The sequence below is a fragment of the Leptopilina boulardi genome, unplaced genomic scaffold (genome assembly GCF_019393585.1).
Source record: "Leptopilina boulardi isolate dan_hultmark-lab unplaced genomic scaffold, ZJU_Lbou_2.1 LbouV2_51, whole genome shotgun sequence".
Classification (NCBI taxonomy): Eukaryota; Metazoa; Arthropoda; class Insecta; order Hymenoptera; family Figitidae; genus Leptopilina; species Leptopilina boulardi.
The window spans coordinates 88,991-112,673 of NW_026137996.1; the positions used below are offsets into that span (position 1 = coordinate 88,991).

At 26.6% G+C, this 23,683-nt stretch overlaps 1 protein-coding gene across 1 annotated transcript in view; it reads right to left on the reverse strand.

The window, feature by feature from the left end:
- Positions 1-301: 301 nt before the first annotated feature.
- LOC127289909 (ras-related protein Rap1) overlaps positions 302-23,683 on the reverse strand; it is a 28,967-nt gene continuing 5,585 nt past the window's right edge. The window contains exons 2-4 of the mRNA XM_051318173.1: positions 2,787-3,095; positions 1,621-1,902; positions 302-548 (exon numbers count right to left, since the gene is read on the reverse strand). Of these exons, the coding sequence (XP_051174130.1) occupies positions 459-548; positions 1,621-1,902; positions 2,787-2,969 (555 nt within the window). The 5' untranslated portion in view covers positions 2,970-3,095 and the 3' untranslated portion in view covers positions 302-458. The remainder of the gene's footprint in view (positions 549-1,620; positions 1,903-2,786; positions 3,096-23,683) is intronic.

A 23,683-nucleotide genomic window follows, 5' to 3' on the forward strand; every position in this document is an offset into this window, starting at 1 on the left:
TCTTCTTCATCATCATCTCCTAAATATATATAATATTAATTAATCATCTTTTTTTTCTTCTTTAATGCAAAACTCCTACAGTGATAATCGAGTGTCTCGGGGCCAGTTTTACTCTTTTTTTTTTGTGCGCAGTTGTTTGCGCGTGCCAGGCGAAACCACCCCGGGACTAACGTATATACAATAATATTCAACCCTCTCGTTCCATTTTATTCTCTTATAGTCGTCTATTCTTGCTTTACAGCCATCATACGCTTTTTTATAACCCCCCCCCTCCCTCCCACCCTATCAATTGTTATTCATCTTTTAATTCGTTATCAGACCCCTTTTACTCTGCTTTGTGGTTTTTTTTTCTTTCACTAATTATCCTTTTGTTTTATTTTTTTTTTGCATTTACCCTCACCAACCACTGGTATCTCCTTCGGATTATTTTACGAGAGAACATGGCCTAGGCCATTACTTTACAACAGTAGGCACACCGATTTCTTTTTCTGCTTTATCTTTTTCTCCGGTGACTTTTTGTTGATTTGTCGCACCAGGTCGTAAAAGATCTAAAAATAAAATAATTTCAAATTAATAACAATAATAATGATAGTAAATATTAACATTTTGTAAGTTAAATAACAAACTGTCAATAATTATACAAATTTATGTAACTGAGAAATATAATTCAATTAATTAAAATTTAGTAAAATATTAACAACTCTTTTTAAATTAATTTAATTTATACAAATTGGTAATTCATAAGATTTTGTCAAAAAAAAAAAAAAATATATTCTGGATTTTTTAATTTCAATTTTCAGGAAATAAAATCGTCTGTAGTAAATTTACATTAAGTCAGCGTTTAAAAATATTTGCTTTACTTTGCAATAATTTCTCTTATCACTCTCAATAACATCAATTAACGATCATTTCCTTTTTCAAAGTCTTTTAATTACGTATTCCGCCCGCACACAAATATTTACATTATTTCATTAAATTTAACTTCAAAATTAATCTCTTCTCAACAATGAATTATTCATGTTCAACTCTTTCTTAACTAAATATTGAAAATTATATCCAAATTATAAAAAATTCTCATTTAACATCATTTTTATAAAGCAATAAATGTGATCGAAAATTATATTTTCTTTTTTTTTTTAATAAATGAAATACCCATTTTTTTAAATTATTAAGATGACGCTGAAGTTACCAACGTTGATTCGACGAATCAACGAACGAATTTTTCATTTTCAGATAAGTTTAAAGGTCAAGAAACAATTTTTTTAAATTGAAATTTCTTTATTTTGGTCCCAAATACATCCTTAAACACTAAAAATCTTCAATCAAGGCGGAGAAATATTCAATCTTAGGAAAAAAAAAAAAATTCTTTTCGTCGATACAACATTGGTAACTTCAGTGTCATTTATTAAGAAAATAATTATTTAATAATTAATTAACGGCAAATAAAAATTTCTGGAAAAATCGAAAACGATTAATTGACCAGACAAATATTGTAGTTCATTATAATGAACTACGTGATGTAAATAATATATATATATATATATATATATATATATATATATGTTAAAGTTAAAATAATGAATTATAAATGTATATTTGATACATATACATTATACTTACATCAACAACATTAATTTTGGCTTTGGCAGAAGTCTCCATAAAGGCGCAATTGAATTGCCGGGCAAGGTTGACGCCCTGGTCTTTGCCCACTACCCTCTCATCTTCCAAATCACATTTGTTTCCTACCAACACCATTGGCACATCATCCGTGTCTTTTACCCGCAGGATTTGTTCCCTCAAGTCTTGGAGGTCGTTAAACGTTGACTGTGCCGTTATCGAATACACCAATACAAAGCCTTGGCCATTTTTCATATAAAGGTCCCTCATGGCTGTGAATTGTTCCTATCATGAGAGAAACATTATAATTAATGACAGTTACATCACTTCTCTAAATAAAAATTAAAATAATATACAAGTAAATAAAATTTTTTTTTTTATATATAAAATACTTATCCAGGCGCAAGAATCAAATTAACCTTTTCATTCTTTCATTAAATTTTACATATTTATATTATCAATCAATTATGTCTCTTATCATTTCCGGAAGAAAAATTATATTTACAAGAATCAAACATATTTGTATTTAGTTAAATATATTTAAAAGTCAATTAATTTTGATCAAATTTTAATGTATTGTAAGTTTTATATTATTTATTTTCCTGACAATTTTGATTTTTGAAAAAATTTTAATTTATTTCAAATCAATTAAAGTATTTTACACATAAAATATTAATTAAATTGAGTGCCAAAAAGAGAATAAATTTTTTTTAATCTTTAATTAATAAATAATATTTGTTATTTTCAATTATAAATAATTTAATTAATTTCCTTCAATTCGAATAAATAAATGAAAAAAAAACAATTGAAAAAATGTAAAACAAGTTTAGTTAATTGAAAGTAACATTTGAAATGCAATCAATTGAAAATTAAATTAATTTAAAATCACAATCAATAAAAAATTTAATTAAAAATATAATGGCGAAAAAAAACAGTGAAATTAGTGAAAAAAAAATAAAAACAAGTGTTTCTATATTCCTCGAAAGTAGTCGTCAATCTACTATAGAGAACAAACGGAGAAAAAGAAAAAGTGGATCTCAAATGTATAAAAAAGCATTTGTCGCTCCATCGTAGAAGGAGATGAGTGAAAAGATTTTTGCAAAGCGTCTGTGTAATCAAAAGAAAAAGGACATATCGTATATAAATCAAGTTGAAGTATAAGAACTGACCGTTCCGGCTGTGTCTAGAATTTCCAGCATACATTGTTGTCCATCGACCTCAACTTGCTTACGGTAACTGTCTTCTATGGTTGGATCGTATTTTTCGACGAAAATTCCTTGTACAAATTGAACAGTGAGGGCAGATTTACCAACACCTCCGCTGCCCAGTACCACTATCTTATATTCACGCATCTCTCTCTCACTCTCTCTCTCTTTCTCTCTCTTTCTTTGTCTTATCTAGCTATCTGCCTCGTATCACAGCCAAGGGGTCACCGAATCCTCCTCGTCTTGTTCTTTTTCACTTTCAGCGAGATAGATCTGAAAACATTTATCATTTGTTAAATATATATTTCACCATCAATAAAAATCTGAGGCATGCTATATAGAATTACATAGAATTTTAAAAATGAAAACCAGAAAAACATGCAAATAAAAAAAAGAAAAATGAAACCAAAAAAAAATTCACAAAACTTTAATAAAATTAAAAAAAAAAAAAAATTATAATAATATATAATTGAATGAAAAAACCAGTAAGGATGTTTTGAATGAAGCGGAAAAAAAAATTGGAATTGATTTGGATAGACAAAAAAAAGAATTTCAATTCATAATAATAATAATAGGATAAATAAAAAAATGGAAATAACTCACTTTGTATAAATGAATTGTTTTTTGCAGGATCTTGGTGAGGAAAAAAGAAAGAGATAATTTCTAATATTCTCTTTAATAGAGGATGTGAGTAGGATTCTTAGTTCTTCGAGACAATTAATTGTTTAACTGAGAAATTAGTGAACTCCGGTAGTAAATTCGCAATGCTTCGTTGAGTGAAATGAATGATGAGTAATCATTTAATATTTAATAAAACTTGTCTGGTCACGAATTATCAAAAATATTTTTCTCATTCAATCGTTATATTAATATTATTAAATTAAATAAATAATAATAATAATTTTAACGATTTAAATATCCGATTACATACCGAAATAATTTACATAAATGACACCGTTCGCGAAATCAAGTGATCGGAGAAAAAAAAGGACACTGGTTGTTGTTTTTTTTTTTTTTTTTTTATTATTTTGCATGAGCCAAATCTTACCGGCAGTGGTTCGAGATTAATTCAGCTTTTGACCGTTTATCGATTAACCCTTGCGCGGGTACAAAGATCCGAGGTGTGCAAAGACGTTGAACCTTCGCCACTTGGGCAAAAAATTAATTAGGCCAACTTTACTGCAGTGGTCGTTTGATAAAACGATTCTAAATCCCGAAAACTTTCGAGTTTCAAATACGCTGAAGAAAAATATAAATAAAAGCATACAAAAAAAAAATTCATTTTTTGAAAATGCATCACAAAATGGTCAAAATTACAAAAAAAGATTAGTAAAATTGGTTTATTAAAACAAAAAATCCGCGGAATATATTTTACTAAACGTTTTTTGCGTACAATTTTGAAAAAATAATACATTATATACAAGTACAAAAGTAAAAAAAAAAAGTACAAAATACAAGTACAAGAACAAAATACAAAAATATATATACAAATATAAAAAATACAATTCTCTTACAAAATATAATGCGATAAAAATGCAGATAATAATTTTTGTGCATAAATTGGAAAAATAAAAAAAACGAGTGGCAGTGAATTATTAAATATTTGTTGAAAAGTAAAAGCTCAAGCTTTCACCGCGCGCGTCACACGCAAGTAACGATAATGATCCATATTTTTAAATGTCAAAAGCATTACAAGCATTAATTTCCACCACAGCTGGTTGAATATTATAGAAGGCTTTTATTTACTATGTACTAGTCTAATAATACCGGTTTATTCAAAGTATGAAAGGTAAAAATTAATTTTAGAATCTGACTCAAACGTTTATATTCAAAAAAATTTCTACAACAATAACGTCGTAGGCGAAATTTAATGGTGGGTTTTTTCCCCCTCATTTATCGACAAAAAAAAAGAAGTGAATAAATGTCACTTGCAAACAATTAAAATCGAAAAAGTTCTAATAAAAGAATAAATTTTTTAAATACAGTGAAAAATAAAAAAAAAATTGCAATATTTTATAATAAAATTTTAACTCAGAGTGAGTAAACTTTTCCATCATTTTTATTGAACTTTCTTCTATATATATATGTGCGTGGGTCTTTTAATTTAAAAATTCATTTTCTAATTTGTTTTCGGTCAATTTTTCTTGTTTTCCCTTGGACAAGGCAAAAAAAAAAAAAGAGTTCTGTTTGATTTCTCTTTTCAGAGGAATAAGATTGACATCTCGTTCTTTTTTTTTTTCAAGATAATAATCATATATATGAAGACGTGTCTCTCGTACTCTGGTGAACTCGCACAGAGTTGCTTCGAGACACGTCGAATGTCCACTTTGAGCTGTAAATACGTTATCTGCTCGAACGAGTCTCGATACACTTGATTGGACTCGATCACTTCTACATCAAACCGCAGGTCCTTTTTCCCATCTAAACTCTATTCTTTTTTTTCCTCCTTTTTTTTTTTTTTAATAATGTCCTCATCTTTCAAAAAGAGATCAATGTTACCTCTGGTAGAGATATTATTGGAAAATTACCATTTGTTAAAATCAATTTAAAAAAGGCCAGAATAGATATTTTTCCATATTATATCGAGAATACAAATTGTCGGAAATGATTTTAAAGACAATAAAGATATATTGCATGAGAACAAAGAAAATTCAGAATCAATTTTAGTTCGGATGAATTCAGGAACAAAAAAAAAAAAACTCATTTTAGAAAAGAGTTTTTAGGGGGAGGAAAAAAAATTCTGACATTATTCAGCTTTCTGGAGTCACTTGGAGTCATTTTGGAAATTGAAGACTGAAGAGTGCAGATTAGAAGTCGAGAGAGACTTAAATGAAATAGCCGGGACGAAAAAAAATCTAGTTTTTTTTTTTTATCCTCTGTTAACGAGGCAGGATTATGGCGTCCTCCGAAGAGTTATATGCCCTTGATGACCCACATCCTACATTCTCTTCGAGAAGCATTTCTTTATAACACTCCAAGGACCATCATCATAAGTCGAGTAATTTCCTTCAAAGTCAATTCCTATATTTTTATATAAAAATTTATATTAAACTTTTTTTTTACCTATTCAATTTTGATATTTGGAAAAAAATTTCTATTTTAATTATTGAAAGAACTATTTTCAAATATGAAGAATTAACATGAGAAATATTATTGTCAATTTTGAAAATACATTAAAGAAAAAAAAAATTCAGGAAATTTTTGCATCAAAAATTTATTTAAGAGGAACAATTTTAAAACGGCGACAAGTTAATTTACGATCAACAGTGGAAAGCTCAATTTATATTTTCAAACTCGCTTTTCTAAATTTCAAGAATAAATATAGTAATACAAAAGACGCTTTTCAGAGCCCGCTTAGCAGGCTTTTAAATCTGCTAACCGGCATATAGTGCTTGCTGTACAAGGCAACAGATGTTCCAGCAACATTTTTCTCATACAACTTTTAACCTAAACACACATATAGGAAATTTTCTTTAAGTTTAACTTCTTCGTATATACAAAGAGAGAGAGAGAGAGATAGAGAAGATGAAAGAACGAAAAAAACAAATGAAGAATGAGAGAAGAGGAAGAAAAAAAAAGTTACAAACTCCAATGATATTGTTCACAACAGAAATAAAAACTTGGATTCTCTTTTATAATTTAGTACGGTTGCATATTATATCAAAAAATTAAGAAAAGAAAGTCAACGAATTTCTATATCTAAATTAAATCAGTTTTTCATTTTTCTTTTTTAAAAAAAAAAAATAATATCGACTCTGATTCAATTTCGTAATATCCAATTCTATATCTAGATATGATTCAATTATAAGAAAATTTTCTTCAATAAGATGATTTTTTTTTTTAGAAAGAAAAAAATTCGTTTTCAAAAAAAGAAATTAAAAAATTTGTATCTAATCGTGAGGGGAGAAATCTAAAAGTTCTGAACAAAATATTTTTTTCAATCTATAAATTATTAAAAATTATAATCTCAATGTAAAATAAAACAGTAAATTAAACAAATATTAAATTAATAACTTCTTTCTACATATTTAAAACAATATTTTTTAATAAAATTCGTACTTAAAGAGGTTTCAAAAAAAATTTTGTTCATTTGAACGTTCAAAATTTTTGGCTCATGGGGAGAGAATTTTGTATTATATATTGAAGAAAGAAAGAAAAGAAAAAAAAAAAAAAACGATCGTGATCACTTTCATTCTGTTTTGTCACTGTGAATGAAACGCGACGCGAATATGTCGTGTGTCGCGGTTGTTGGACTTGTTCGGACCGTTCTATTGTGTAAAAGTGTGTCACAGTGGCTCGTAATACTAAAAAGAGGAAGGGTGGAGTCAAGTGCACTCATAAATTCTCTATACTTTTATACGTATATGACAGATTGTGGCGATTGAAAAAGTTGCCGATCTTAAAAATTCTTACGTATACAAAACTTTCTCGATCTTAACCGTTTGAATCAACAAAATGCAATTCATGCAAAAAAATAAAAAATTTTTTTTTTTTTATATAATAATTTTTCATAAATTTTCTAGTTAAAATAATGCAATAATTAATAATACAATATTTTTCTCTCTAAATAAAATGCTGGATTTTTGTTTTGTTTAAAAAAATATTTATAAATTTTAAATTTATGGATTGTGCAGAAAATAATAATTTAATCCAGTATAAAAACTACGAGAGAGGTAAATATGTTTAAATTGAAAATTAAAAATCAGAATATAAATATATAAAAATTTTATAAATATATATATATTTTATAAATATATAAAAATATAAAAAAAAAATAAAAAAAATTTAACATTTGTAGAATAAAATGAATTAAAATCCAAATTGAAAAATTTCTATATATTTTTATAAAACTTGTGAGAATTATTATTCTTACATTAGACAACGGAAATGAAGACTAAATCCCATTTCGCAACTATTATAAAAACAAAAAACAAATTGCCGTAATAAAATAAAATTATTGTAGACAAATAAAATTAAATTGGCAATATAATCAAAGTGAAATGGGTAATTTAATGAGGAATAAAAACATAACATCTTTCTCTCTCGTCATTTATAAACAGTTTTATATCGGATATTATAGATCTACATTCCAAAGTGTATATCAAAACCCCCCCACACACGTGGTGAAACATTAGCAACAATGTAATCTCAAGTTAATCTTTGTTACATTCCACATCTTACTATATCGAAGAACTTGATTCTTTATATATATATGAAATGTTTCTGATTGGTTGTAAGTTGCGTTTCACTTTTCTTTGCACCATGGCTCTATATGGTGTGTGCAGTGAGAGCAGCAAAATCAATGTAAATAAATTAGCCATCGATGACAAAGTATGTCACATTAATTTATTTGGAAAGAGAAAAGAGTGTCATTTTCATTTATTGTCGAAAATTAACTACTTTACATTATTGAAAAAGAGGAGGGGATTTTATTATTTTTTTTTTTTGGAAAATTCTACTTTTTTAAGGCATGCAATTCCTTCTGATGACCTTGTTCTCATTTTCATGTCAGAGGAATCGACAATAATTATGTTTACTACATATACATATATTTATAATTACTTCAACCAACGTGAAGGAACAATTAAGCAATACACACACAATTCTAGAATGTGAGAATTCAAAGTGCTATTCAAGTGCTAGTGAAAATTTTCCTAATGAAATAAATGCAGAGCTAATTAATTTGAAAAAAAAAAAACATTTTTTCGTGCGAATCAGTTATAGAAAGTGCTGAGAATTAGTATTAGACAAATTAAGATAAAAGAGAGTAAAATAGATTAAAAGCGTAAAATAAAATATAAAATTTTATTTTTAAAATGAAATTTTATAAAAAAAAATTCAAAAATTAAATTATATTTTTTAATCAAATATTATTGATTATTAAAAAGGGTGCAATATTTGTTTTATTTTTCAGATAATTAAAAAGAAATCTTTTTTTTTCAATCTATACGAAACTTTCACCAATTTGTTATAACTAATCAAGATCTCGAGTCTGCATTAATTATTTTGAAAAAAAAGAATTGATGTCACAAATAAATAGAGAATCCCTGACATTGATAATGAACGAGAGATAATAATTAATAACAGACTATGAAAAGAAAATGGTACATGAGAATTTTCAAATTCAAAAGCGAGAGAGAATAATAATTAGAGACAAATCGAAAAGCCATTATAATGGAAAACAAACACATAAATATAATTTCAAAAACCATTCTAGTAAAAAAAAAACAATTAAAAATTATTAGTAATAATAATTATATTTATAGGTGACAAATTCGCTTTTTTTCTGATTTACTATGTTGAATTATCATCAGATAAAAACGAAGGTTTGCAGCATGCAAGAAGAAGGAAATATAGATAAGAATAAGACGAAAGAGAAAAAAAGAGGTTCATTGATGAAGAGGCGAGTCCGCATTGTAATACCTAGCCACACCTATATTCACTGCAGTATTTTTACGACCATTCCTTATGTCAACTTTCTTTGCGTGGTTTTTTTTTTACACATACATTTTAAAGCTCTCTTTCTCTATCTTCGAGAGATTAGTCTCGAGAATCTTTGAAATAAGAAACGGTTCTTCCAAATCATCGTCGTGTCGATTGGAATTAACTTCCGTCGCGACGCCTTCCTCATCCCCTTTCTCGCATTCAACTTCATTTAATATTCCAATCGCGATAGGTTTCGTGAATACGCCGGATATTACTTCGTGTTTAAAAAGTATTGCCAAGATGATTCACGATCGAGATTTCGTCTCTTTTTTTTTTTTTTATAAAAAAGAAAATATATATTTTCGAATTTATATCAAACACTTGTTACTAATTCCTTTCTTTCATTGAAATCGAAACAATGAAAGAATTCAAAAATGAGAGTCAATTCAAATGAAAGTTTGAAAATAAATCGACGCACTTGTTTTCGAATCCTCGGAAATTAATTCTAGCATAAATTGTATATATATATATATATATATAATTAAGTCTCAATTCGTATAATTGTATAGTTCCTAACTACAAGGAGTTTCGTTAACGTTGATAAATTACGATGAATGTAAACATCGTTTCTCAGTGGTTTGATTGTAAATCGAATTTCCCGAATTAACACACATATATATGGAGAGATTCTTAACGGTGAGACGACCACGAATTAGATTTGCCATCGCATCACGGAAAACAGTGAATGCAAACTGTTCTTTTTTTTATAATAAAAAAAAAGCGGTAACGATTAACAATAATTATCAGATAAATCGCACATTGAATAAAAAGTATAAAATAAAATTCTTTCCTAATTTTAATTATTTCACATGAATTTGAATCAATTTTAATTAGTTAGAATTCGTTTGCTAATTAAAATTTGTAAAAATTTCTACTAATTTTTCACTAAATCTTTAGTAAAAAAAAAATCAAATTTTATTAAAACTTAGTGAAAATTTCTACTAATGTTGAACGAATTCTAAATTCAAATTTACAGCACAGATTCTAAAAATGTTTTTGTTTTAACAAAAAAAAAAAAAAAAAAAATGTGCAAATATATCTTGAATGAACGCAGTTGTTTCAAAGAGGCTTTAAAATGCAAATTAGATGTCACATGAAAGTTTCGTTGCATAAGAGAAATATTTTCAAATCATTACAATCGTCCTTAGATCTGATCGAAGTGGGACGCGAGCTAACGAGCACACGTAGGTGAGTTGGAGAAAAAAAAATAAAAAAAAAAAAAGAAGCAAAGAGTATTCTCTTTAGTTCCTTTCTCCAGTTTTCGTTAGCACTGACGTATTACTGAAGCTTGTCTCGTACACTCAACATCCGCAGTTCTATAACTATATCCACATATGGATGTGGAAGTATATTGAGCTGACTCGGAGCTCTTTCCCCGAGTATAAAAGCAAAATAGACAAGTTTGCAAACGGCTGATGCTCCAGTTCGTCTATTCGCTACACGCATCTTTTTTTCGGATCAGCTTATATCGCCATATTTATTCCCGCAAATTCCGTCTGCATTTCTCTCTTTTTTTTATTTTTTTTTTTGTTTTAAATATTCAACTAGAAAAATGAATTTTCATTTAAAAAAAAAAATCTTCATTAAAAAAGAAGAAAAAGAAGGAATAAAGCAGGAATTTGTAGAAGGAACATCTACTTTCAAAAAAAAAAGATAATGCATTTAATACAGCAAATGAAAATCCATCTTCCAAAATTTAAACTGATGGAAAAATATTATTCAAATTACATTGTTTTCGAAAGAAATATACGTATTTGAAAAATATTCTCTTTACAATAGAATATTGAAGGCAAATGTAATAAAAATAGAAAAAAGACTAGAAAAAAAATTAACAATTATTTACATTTAATAAAAAAAATGTATTAAATTATAAATAATAATAAATGAAATAATTTCAAATTATCAATATTTTTTCCCTTTTTGAAAATTTAATGACAAAAGTTTAAATAGCGAATGTAATTATATTAATATGTCAGGGAGGTGACAGAAGATAAATTCCGGCTCATTTAATTAGCAACTATTTTGAATGAAGGTTGCAGAAGGTTAATGTAATTAAAGTTAATGAAGAAGACAGGAGAAATATTAATAGCATCTTACGGTGCAATAAATGACTCGAGTGTCATGGTCAAGTATAGCAGTAATTGTTGCTTCTTTATTCGTTACAATGAACGTATCAATAAAATTACAGCTCTGATTATCTCTCTTAAAAAAAAAAAAAGAAGTTCATTGTAACCCTGAATTGCAGGATGCTTCATTTAAACAGTTCTTGGTATTCAAAATCTCTCTCTTGTCTCGTTAGCATAATGATCATATTAAAACAATCTTCAATATTTTTAAAATTGTTTTTTCATCTTTTAATAATATAAAAGAAATGTAATTCTAATAAAAATTAAATTTGCCTTCAATTTTCTGTTTCAATATTAAATTTTGTTTTTTTGCACTCACCAGAAACTTCACAGCAGGCTGAGACGATTAATTTGTCAAACGACTTACCTATAACAAAAAAAGAAAATTTTTTTATTATTAGATTATTATTTTTCTTATAAATTTCATTAATTAACCGACAAAGAAATTCTTCCCGCAGCTTCGAGAAAACGTGAGGAATAATAAATAGGTAAATTTTTTTAATTTCCTCTCTTCACTTATTTCAAAAATAAAAATTAATTAGTTAATTAAATACGTGTAAATATATTTAATTACAGTACTTCATTTATATGGTTATTATAAATTTTATAATAATTTTTTTTTAAACATAATACACTGGAATTTTCAAGACAGTGTGGAATTTGGGGAAAAAAAATTGAAAATATACCTGTAAGACATACGAAAGAATTGATGCACAATTCAGTGACCTGTAATAGTCTCTGCGCCATATGCATATATATCATTTACAGGTCAATAAATTCATATCGAACTGTTATCTTAAACCGAATGAAAAACAAATATATCTCAAAACGTCTGACATTTAGACTTATCAAGTCTCACATATAAAATTATATATATCCAGTGGAAAAAATTTACTGAATATATATATATTTTTTTTTCTTCCAGAGAAAACACATGATGTCGATTATAAAAACTTTATGTTCACTGGTAATTTTTTTTTTTTTTTTATATTAAATAAATAAATTTTCCCAAGAGAATATTCTGGTTGCATTATGAAGAAAAAAATTTCAATTACGATAAATAGAAAATAAGGGACAGGGAAAACTTTTCATAATATATACGAGAGAAAAAGTTAAAAGTGAACTTTTTTTAATAAAAAAAAAAAAAAAAGAAAATACAATTTTTTTATTTTCTTTTTTTTTTTTGAAAACGTAGCATATTTTCCATATACTTTAGACTTTAGACGCTACTGCGGTGGCGAATCGTGCAATTTCGGGATGTCGCGTGCCTCTATCTTCTTTGCTGCAATGGCTATCGATTTGATACTAGCGGCTTGTAATGATAAAACTTCGAGATTGAGGTTACAGAATTCCAGTGAAAAGGAGAATAAAAATTATTATGTTGTAATTTTTTTTTTTGGTGAAGTATACCAAATATAAAAAATTATTTTAAAAAAATGACTTAATATTTTTACTGACATTTTTCTATTTCATAATTAATATTTAGTGAATTTAAGTAAATTATTTTTCATTTAATGATTTTTATTTTATCAAATTTTCATTTAGCGCAAGTTTCATTTATTTGCTCGTATTAAAAATTCGGTTAAATAAAAATTGTATAAAAATATGCTAATTTCATTTCTTTAAAAAAAAAAAATTTTTTTTTTTTTAAATTAACATTAATAATTTTCCCTTTTTTTTGGCATCAATCCAATGAATCCTATATTTCTATTGTACTACATAAACTATTATTGCTACTTTCCAAGCTTTGGTTTTAAAAATCCTATTTTAGAAATTCATTATTTTTTTTTTTTTTGATGAGCACATGAAAAAAGTAACCGAGTTTCATGGCAAATTGTAATACCGTATATAGGTGCGCACACTTAATCAATAAGAATAATGCAGGTCCTTTTACGAGCTTGGAGTTATATACGACAGAAAAAATTTACTGTAATGACACTGATGCCTATAGAGAAAATAAACTCATCGAGAGAAGAAAACGTGAAAAAAAAATGTCGTGTTTGAATTTATTCAGATTAGACATATTCTCTCTATGGATTAATTTACAATTTTAATTAATCACATATCTGAACTTAATAATAAACTTGTCCCATTAAAAGTTTTCCTCTAAATTTGTTTCTAATTAGTATAATATAAACTCATGAGATCTGTTTAGTTGCACAAATTATAAATTTTATCTACAATATCTAAATTGCATACAAGATTAGCTTGCAATTAATTAAATTAGTAGTCAATTATACAGAATAAATAAAACAATTGAAAATTAAAAATTATACTAATTTTGAAATTTTTTTTTTTTGAAGATTACAAATTTAATGAAAAATTATTTACATTGAAGACGGTAAAATTTATTTCACAGAGAGAAGTATTGAAAAAAAATATATATACAGCTTTTGGTAACCGAGTGGAATTTTGTGCCTGAAAGTAGAGCATTTTAATGGGTGGCAGAATTTCGTATGTGTCACCAGGTCAGTATATTCTCCAGCAACGAGCGATAAAGTTTTATCACCGCGTGATGCATGACTGTATGTTATATATACGTATATACCTATATATTGAAAGAGAGCACAAATTAGGCAAAAGTATGTTGTACTTTTCTCTCTCTCTCTCGACAAGGTTGGCCCAATATATTAAATTATTTTCTCTCTCTACTGCAAAATTAGATTTAATTTTGTTCAACCATCAAGAATCTTCGATGCGTTCATTATGATTGGACCCTTTGGCAATTTGAACCCATAATATCACTCAAATTACTCTCCTGAAATTTGGGAATTCTTTCGAAGAACATGATCTAACCTGAACAATATCGAATATTACAAAAAGAGATAGAAAATGTTTCGAAAATATTCTATTTCACGACCATTGAACTGTATATATATACCAAAATCCTTTATGAAAATTCTATTTAATCGAATTTTCATGTAAAATAAATTTCACCTAATCAAATTTTCATTAAACAGAATTTTTATCTTTCAACTTTTATTAAAACAAATTTCAATATTTAACGAGTGTTTTAATTTTAGCAAAATTTTTCTACAGGCATCTTAATCAAGAAAATTTTTATATGACAAAATTTTCGCTTAACAGTATTATTAAACTTTCTTTTAGCCAAATAACAAAAAGTTTTAGTGAACTGTATTTTTATTTGGCAAAAAATCTAATTATTACAATTTTTATTTCACTGAATTCACATTTACCTGAACTCTCATTTATAGCCGAATTTCCATTTAATAAATGTCTTATTTAACCGAATTTTTATTTAACAGAATTTCAAACATTAATGCAATTTTTTATTTCATTGAATTTACATTTTTACCGAATTTAATTTAGCCAACATTCCTTTAAACAAAGAAGTCTTATTTAAATTCTGTTAAATGAACATTGCGTGTAAAAATCCGGCTAAATAAAATTTCCCTTAATGAATATTCTGCTATTAAAGTTTTATTAAATGGAAATTGAATTAAATACAAATTCTATATCAAATGAAAATTCGGTTAAATATAAATTCAATAAAATGTGAAATTCAGTTAAATATGAATTATATAAAAAGAAAACTCGGTTAAATATAAATTCTACACTGAAAAAAAAATTTATTTGATTCAAATACCGGTGTATTTGGTTATTATCAAATAAATATTTATTTGAATCAAATATATAGTATTTAAATCAAATATTTCAGTATTCGAAGCAAATACAATTTATTTGATTCAAATAAGAAATATTTGATTCAAGTAAATATTTATTTGATAATAACCAAATACACCGGTATTTGAATCAAATAAATTTTTTTTCAGTGTATTAATTCGTAACGTTAAAAAATAAAAATTCATCTAATAGCAAAATTTTTATAAAAGAAAATTCATTTAAATAAAAATTATGTTTGAAATTCTCGTTAAATATACAAAAATTCCCATTAAAAACGTGCATATTCTTTTGTATATATGAAAATTATGCTTTTTATAAAAATTTCGTTATAAATTAGATTAATTAATTAAATATTATAATGAAATATAAAATTCTGCTCTCTATGAAATTTGGTTCAATAAAAATAAAAGAAAAAAAAGCCAGTTAAAGAGATGAAAAATGAATGCTGGAAGATTGAAAAAACAAGTTAACAAGCTGAAAGTTGAGTGAAATTCGCTGGTTTCCGGCGACGCGCTTTGCTACCTACACAATCTTCCCTTCTCTCCTTCTTCAATAATATTGATGTTCGCGCGAGAAGGACGAAAGCATCTTTCTGACGAGCTGAAAACTGATGTGGCAAGAGCAGACGTCGTCGTAGACCCCCACGACACACAGCGACGTGATAACGTAAGCGTTAAGGGTTTTATACATGTACCAAAATCTCTCTCTCTCTCTCTCTCACGCTTACAATTTGCTGTTGGGAATTTACTCTGATCTTAGGGCGATAATTTTGCTCGCGGGATATAATATTCGCGAAGTGTATATAGCTCGTCTTGTAGTATATAAAAGATGCGAATAAACAGAAAATATATTCAAGTTATATGTAAATGTTTTTTCCCCCCTTTTTTTTATCCCTTATATAGTATACTTTGTGTGTGCACTTCAATCGTTACAATCTTTTATTTAATGTAAATTTATAAATATAGTATTTTGACTCTCATGATAAATAGCAAAAAAGGAATTTGAGGAGTGACTGCATTCTTATAAGAGAACTTGCGCATACTTGACAATTCTCTCTCTCTCTCTCTCTCTCTCTCTCTCTCTCTCTCTCTCTCTCTCTCTCTCTCTCTCTCTCTCTCTCTCTCTCTCTCTCTCTCTCTCTCTCTCTCTCTCTCTCTCTCTCTCTCTCTCTCTCTCTCTCTCTCTCTCTCTCTCTTTCTACAGAATTTTTGCATTTTCTATTTAGGAGTGTTCAAGTGTATGTTGTTTCATGACATTTCTCTCAAGGAAGAGGGAAATTTTTTTTTTTTTTTTTATTTATTCCACTTGATGAAATATAACATTATATATATATATTTATTTTTAAAAAAGCAGCAATCGAATAAAAATAAATGAGACGTAATTTAGAAAACAAAAGTTTCATTTGAAAATAAATACGTTTTTTTTAAATTTTAAACAAATACCTATCTAAAAAAAAAGGTTTTATTTTTAAACATCAATTTAAAAAAGTCTGAATTTAAAGAAAATTTTTATAAAACTTGGGAGAAAAAAATTTAATTTTGTAATTAATAAATAAATCAAAGAAAATAAAATCTTATAAGGCAAAACATCTTGAAAATATATTTAAATTAAATTATTGCTGATGAATGACTATACATTCAAGTTTCTCAGTTTTCAAATTAAAGAATTTGTCATTAGTTTCCAAATACGGAAATGACTACACTAAAAAATTAATCATTGAAAATATTATCCGTATACAAATTTATAGCAATGTCAGAATAAAATTTTAATTTTTTTTTTTTTTTGCATATTTGTCTAAAAATTATTTATTCAAATAATATTTAACCTAAAATTTATAATCACTATCTTCAAAATTGAAAAAAAAATCTATTCAACTCAAATAAAAATCTATTTTCTATAATAATTTTTCCTAGACAGTATAAATTAAATTCTTTTCATTAAAAAAAAAAAAAAAAAACAAAATCTCAGAGAGATTCCGTAAGAATTTAAATACCATGGATAGAATTCCATTACGAATTCAGTTTTCCAGCTTTAAGAAGGATTACTCTCGGTCTTTCTCTAAATCTTTCCAGAGCAGGTCAAGCAGGAGCTTTTTGACCTTTTAGAGAGCGAATATTTGCAAAAAAAAAAAAAAAACTCGATATCTGCAAATGTTAACCAATTGATGACAATTAAGAATAAATTTTTAATCTCTCGAGGTAAAATAAAAATCTGTTTTTTTTTTTTTAGAGAAGAAGAAATAAAATGTTTTAAGAAATGTATTTGAAAATGGAAATATTTTCCTATAAAAATCAGAATTAATAATAATTCCATTTTATAAAAATGAAACTTGAAACAATTGATAAATTTGTTAACACAAATAAAAAGGGAATAATATGTAATTGAAATAATCTTCATCAGGTGGAAATCCTAATTAATTGGAGATAAATTGTTATGTGTATGAGAATCAGACATTATAATGTTCTCTCTCTCTCTCGCAATGTTCGATTGTCTGATATGCTAGTCCAGTTTCCTGCGGGCTTTCAACTTTGGCCCATGTTACAACGAATCAGCCCTAAGCGCTCACCAGTTAGGAATTGCAAAACGTGATGTGACCTACTTGTGGAACCACGAAGAGCTTATGCGAGACAGGTTGACTGCCTCGCAAGCCTGTGGTTAGTCGATTTTCAGAATCTGTTTTGGATCGATACTATACAGAAGACACACACTCACGCATCTCACAGAGATAATATTTAAATTAACAAAGAAAAAAGAAAAAAAAAACCTCATTTCATTATAAGCAATTACAATAATTAACAAGAAAACATTTCTAAAGATAGTCACGACATCATTTATCAAATTTTGAATACTTCAAAATTAAAAACAACATGAAACAATTATTTTCAATCTATTGAATTAATGATAACATTTTCGTTTTGTCCAAAGAAAGCCCTATATATATATTTCTTGATAATTATTGAATTCATAATAAAATCTTATCCCGTCAACGAGAACTTATTTACAGCACACTTGACAAAATCGATAATGGAAGGTGAACAGATCTGTCTAAACTCGAAAGGTTGCACCAAAATAGCAAGACAGTTCACGACGATTATATAGACCCATATAGATATGACAATTTCAAGGTTGTATTTCTAATTTTAGGAGTAAACAAAAAAAAAAAAAAAAACTCGTTTCAATAAATTATATATAGAGGACCAATTTGTCATTTATAAAAAAGGACCTTTATTTGACATATATTATTTATATAAAAGACTTTCTTCCCCCTAAAAGAGGATCTAAATCCACTTGATCAAAATATGTGAATAATATTTTATATACGCCGGAAAAGAAAAAAATTGAGAATATTCGACGATAAGTACCTTAATTATAGAGTAATATATAGATTGAAAAAAGGGTTTGGTATTGACAACCAAACGTTTGGTTTGGTATTTAAGCAATTAAATTTTTTTTTGTTGAATCAACAAAATTTTGGTTGTCTCAATCAAACTTTAAATAAAAATCCTTTTTTCTAATTTTTAGCTATGTCAAACAAATTTTGATTGAGACAATTACAAATTATGTTGATTCAACAAAAAAATTTTTGGTTGCTTAAATACCAACCAAACGTTTGGTTGTACCAAACCCTTTTTTCCGTGTATCAAACATCAAAAAATATTACAGAAATTGTTCTCTACGAATTTTCTTTTAAAAATCAAAACCTACAAGATTTAAAATTAGTTTTAACAAAAAGAACAATAACCAATTTTCCTCTACGTTCGATTTGTATTTTTGTCTTTACGAGAACGAAATTGGTAAGAACTGTAACGAGTTTTACTTTTAGTGTGTGTTTGTACAAAAACGACATTTTCTAGTGTTTTGAAAAGTCCTTGCACTTATTGCGCAATGACCTGTATGAACGTGTACTTCGAGTGGAGCATAAAAGATAACGGTCTTTACTCTTTTACTTGGGCAAAACTTGATTCTTGTTACTGGGGTTCAACTAAATTGACCGATAACTACGATAAAAGACAATATTTTTTTTCCAATATATTCAACTAAAAATTTCTTATTTTCAAAATTCAAAAACTATTTTTTAAATTAATGAAATAATATAAAAAAAAAACTCCTAAAATTAGAGATATCAAAATATTTTTTCTAAAACGTAACATGTGAAATAAAATTTTATAAGAAAAATTTTAAAGTTCGTCTTAACAGTTCTATAAACGTTCATCAAGAGCAGTTATTTGAATCGTTTAGTGATTAAATGTACAGTGAATTCCAGACAGTAATAAAGCACATTCCATAGTTCATACACGCTACGATTTTCACACATTACGTCATAAAGGTTTTACTGTTAAGTTACTTAAATAATTACTCACTATAAAGAAGAAACTCTGAGTCTTTGTTATAATATTATGAGAAAATTGTTTTTATTTTCTCTTTACATAATTCAATTTTTATACAAAAATAAATTAAAAATAAATTTTAATCGAAAAAAATGGTTTAATTAACAAAAAAAAAAGACATTTTCTAAATACCATGTTTTCAACTACCATTAAATTAAAGTAACCGCATTTGTTTGTAACGACGGTCATTTGAAAATAAATCCACCATATGTTTCTAACAACCGACATTAAAAAAAAAGAAGACCTAAAATTTTTATTATTTTTTCCCCTTCACATCTATTATATCCAATCATCAAAGTGACATTTACAGATGATTATGACATGTCTTCTTTTTTGATCTCTAAATCTATTATTATCACAATCTCCGTAACTATCGACGATTTCACGATCTATCTTTCTTCTCTCATAATTAAGCAATTGTCACTTGTATTAAAGGCAATTCTTCTTTATAGAAGGGGTACTCGAATAAATAAAACATATTGTCATTTTAAGATAAACAGATTACTTTTCAACATTATATTATTATATTTTTCAATTTATAATGTGAAAAAGAATTTAAAATTCATTTTCTATGCAACAATATGATATATCAATATATAAATAGTAAAGAAAAATTTTGTTTGTGATTTTAGAAAGCACGTTTGCGAATAACTTTCAGTTATAATATTCAAAGAACTGAATGAAAATAAGTATGATGAATCTTGTGTGCACGTGCAGAATGACGACGTAAATTTCAATCCAACTTAACTTCACTACTGACGTAATTCTTTCACTAAAGACGACAAAAATTCTATTAAGGTAGAATTTCCTTTTTTTAACTCTATATAAATATCTATTCAATTTATATAGAAAATAATTGATTTGAAATGTGACATATTATATGAATCGTTTATAGGTATGGTCCTTTCCCATTTAAGTACCATGCTCGAGGGTGAAGATTATAGGAACCCTCATTTGGTCAGAAACATCCCTTAAGTGCAAGAGATTAACGACTATAAATGTGGGCATTATACTGTCAGGATCATTCCCAAGCGAATTCGTGATGTTGCACAATCGTTTCTTATAATAGGAGAATAACATGCAAAGGGAAAAACTGGGTTCTCTCTCTCTCTCTCTCTCTCTCTATATATATATATATATATATATATGTGTTATATCTCAGAGAATATGAAGTACTTTTACCACTTTATCTCTCGTGCTTAATGGCTTCAAGCACACGTTGTTTACACATACTTTTCTCGAAATTTAATATTTATCTTCTCTACTTCTCAACTCGAAATTATTAACAGTACTACACTGAAAAAAAATTCTAGTTAGAATAACCAGAATTCTAGTTAGAATAACCAGAATTCTGGTTAGGGTATATTTAACATTTTGATTCTGGTTAGGTTAACCAGAATTCTGGTTATTTTAACGAGAATTCTAGTTAATTCAACTAGAATTCTGGTTAACATAACTAGAAACTAATGTTAAATATAGCCTAACCAGAATTTTTTTTCAGTGTAACATTGTCACTCACTGAAAAAAAATTCTAGTTAGAATAACCAGAATTCTGGTTAGGGTATATTTAACATTTTGATTCTGGTTAGGTTAACCAGAATTCTGGTTATTTTAACGAGAATTCTAGTTAATTCAACTAGAATTCTGGTTAACATAACTAGAAAGTAATGTTAAATATAGCCTAACCAGAATTCTGGTTAGGGTATATTTAACATTTTGATTCTGGTTAGGTTAACCAGAATTCTGGTTATTTTAACGAGAATTCTGGTTATTTTAACGAGAATTCTAGTTATTTCAACTAGAATTCTGGTTAACATAACTAGAAAGTAATGTTAAATATAGCCTAACCAGAATTTTTTTTTCAGTGCTTTATCAATCCTTATTTTATTATGAAATTGTATCTCAACAACTAGTATTTCACACTAAAAAAAAAGTAGAATTTTTACCCCAAAATCGGTATAAGAATTAACTGCAACAAATTTTATCCTAGTTGAGTACGCCACTGTCTATGTGAATTAGCATTGGTTAAAATTACCCGTAACAAAATTTATCCAGCGTTTTTTCTGTGTTATAAATTTATGAACCTGAAGTCCGTAACGTTTTTAAAAAACGAAAAATTAAAATAGAATGATTTTTTCAAGTCATTTTATTATTAATTTTGAGTTGCACAAACTTTTAAGAAATTAATTTTTTTTATAGAAGCCAGTTACCTCCGAATAACTTTTTAATTTTATGCCAAAGTAATACATAATTATCTAATTATTTTTTCGTTTTCGTTTATAAAAACGTTGCGGACTTTAGTTTCATATAAATTTTTGAAAATTTCCAAACATGATTTTGATGTTATTTTCAAAAATTCTGACACAAGAAGTTATTTATTAAAAGTGGTACTTATGGAATACGTTTGAATATTGCAAATATATATTGCAATTATTGAAGAAAAAATAAACAATTCAAAGTAAAACATTTGAATCGCATTCTTTGTGGATCACTGGTTTCAATTTCACAATATTTCTTTTTTTTAAATATGTCACAACTATAATAATATTTTGCAATTATGCATATACATATATATATATATGAGTCATTATAAATCACAACTGTGCGTTGCGTGCAAAAAATTACGTGTAAACTAAAGTTCTGCGAAGTCCACCTTAGAAAACCAATAATAATTAAATTGTTTGCATAAATAGAATTTTATTTTGTCAAACATTTAGAAGAAATCAAAATCATTCTAATTTTAATTTAAAAGCAAATTAAAAAAACACAGAATACAAAGTAAAATCCATTAATGAAATTATAACACCTTAAAAATTGTTGTGGGAATTTTTTTTTTAAAAAAAAAACCCTTGCGAGTACATTCAAATATAAAAAATATTAAAAATTGCTCGTTAATGGTGGTTTGAATTTTCAAAAGTAAATGAAAAAGCAATAATAATGCGCCACCTTAAAGGAAGAAAAAAAAGGTAGACAAGGGATTCTTTGTGGAACAAAAGTTAGCACCTTGTTTTCCAAATTCTAAGAATCAAGTAAAGACATATCTTTGTACACTATACAGATGCTATTCTATTTTAGAAATTAAAATTGTACACATATATATACATATCAATTATACAAAAGAAGAAGAATATTTTTTTTGTGTTGTTTGTATTTTGTTTTATAGCCGCATTGATAAGAATACGAAAAAGTTTCCCTACAAAAAAAATTCCTTACATAATTGGTTTTTGTTATATAAAACAACAAAATTTAAACTAAAGAATCTAATACAAAAAAATTTAATTATTTTAATCAAATCATATTTGAAATTCAAATTTGTTAATTAAAAAATCAAATACTAAAATTAATGCGGATAATAAAAGTAAATAGATTCTGTTTTTAGAATTATATATCCTCCGTAATGTTCTCTTTTAGTCAAACTGTGAAAAATTATCTAATTACATTACTGTCACACATATTTTAGAGATAATGTGGATATAACTTGATATGCGCTCGCAATAAATGGGACATATACGTTATTACTCCTAACAGTGAATGAAACACAATTGCATAAGATGATTATCATCCCTGACATTTCAGTCTGCATTTCATTTGCATAAGCATTCCTTGTTTCGATTGTTACACCGCATGACAAAATACCTCATCGTACTAGAAAATTATTAGCAGTATTTCATCTCACTTGAGCGAGAGAAAGAGAGAGAGATATATAGCAAAACGTGTGATAATTCTATTTCATTTTAAAATAAACGAAAATTTTCTATTGGAAAAAAATTTTTTCGAAAAAAACGATTGTTAATTAAAAATAAAAAAAAAACATAAATAAATCTTTAGTATACAACAATGACAAAAAAGTCGAGTAAAAATATTTTTCAATAAACTGGCAAAGCTTTTGTAAAAAAAAGCTTTAGAGTGCTATCAATTTTGATTAAAGATTACTGCGAACGTAACTTTCAATAACAGAGATTTGAAAAGCTTTAAAGTTTTTTCAAGAGCTTTAGTGAAACAGTATATATGAATTTTTTTTCCAAACAATTTTTGTTTTTAAATTAAATTTTCAATCTAGCGACACATTTTTTTTTATGTTATAAACTATTGTATAATATAAAAAAAGTAGTGTTGTAGTAGTTTTAATTAATTTAAATTATTGAAAAATAATTTCACTTTCATTGAGAATGACATAAAATTTAAAAAAAACTTTTTTTTAAATAAAATTTTCAAT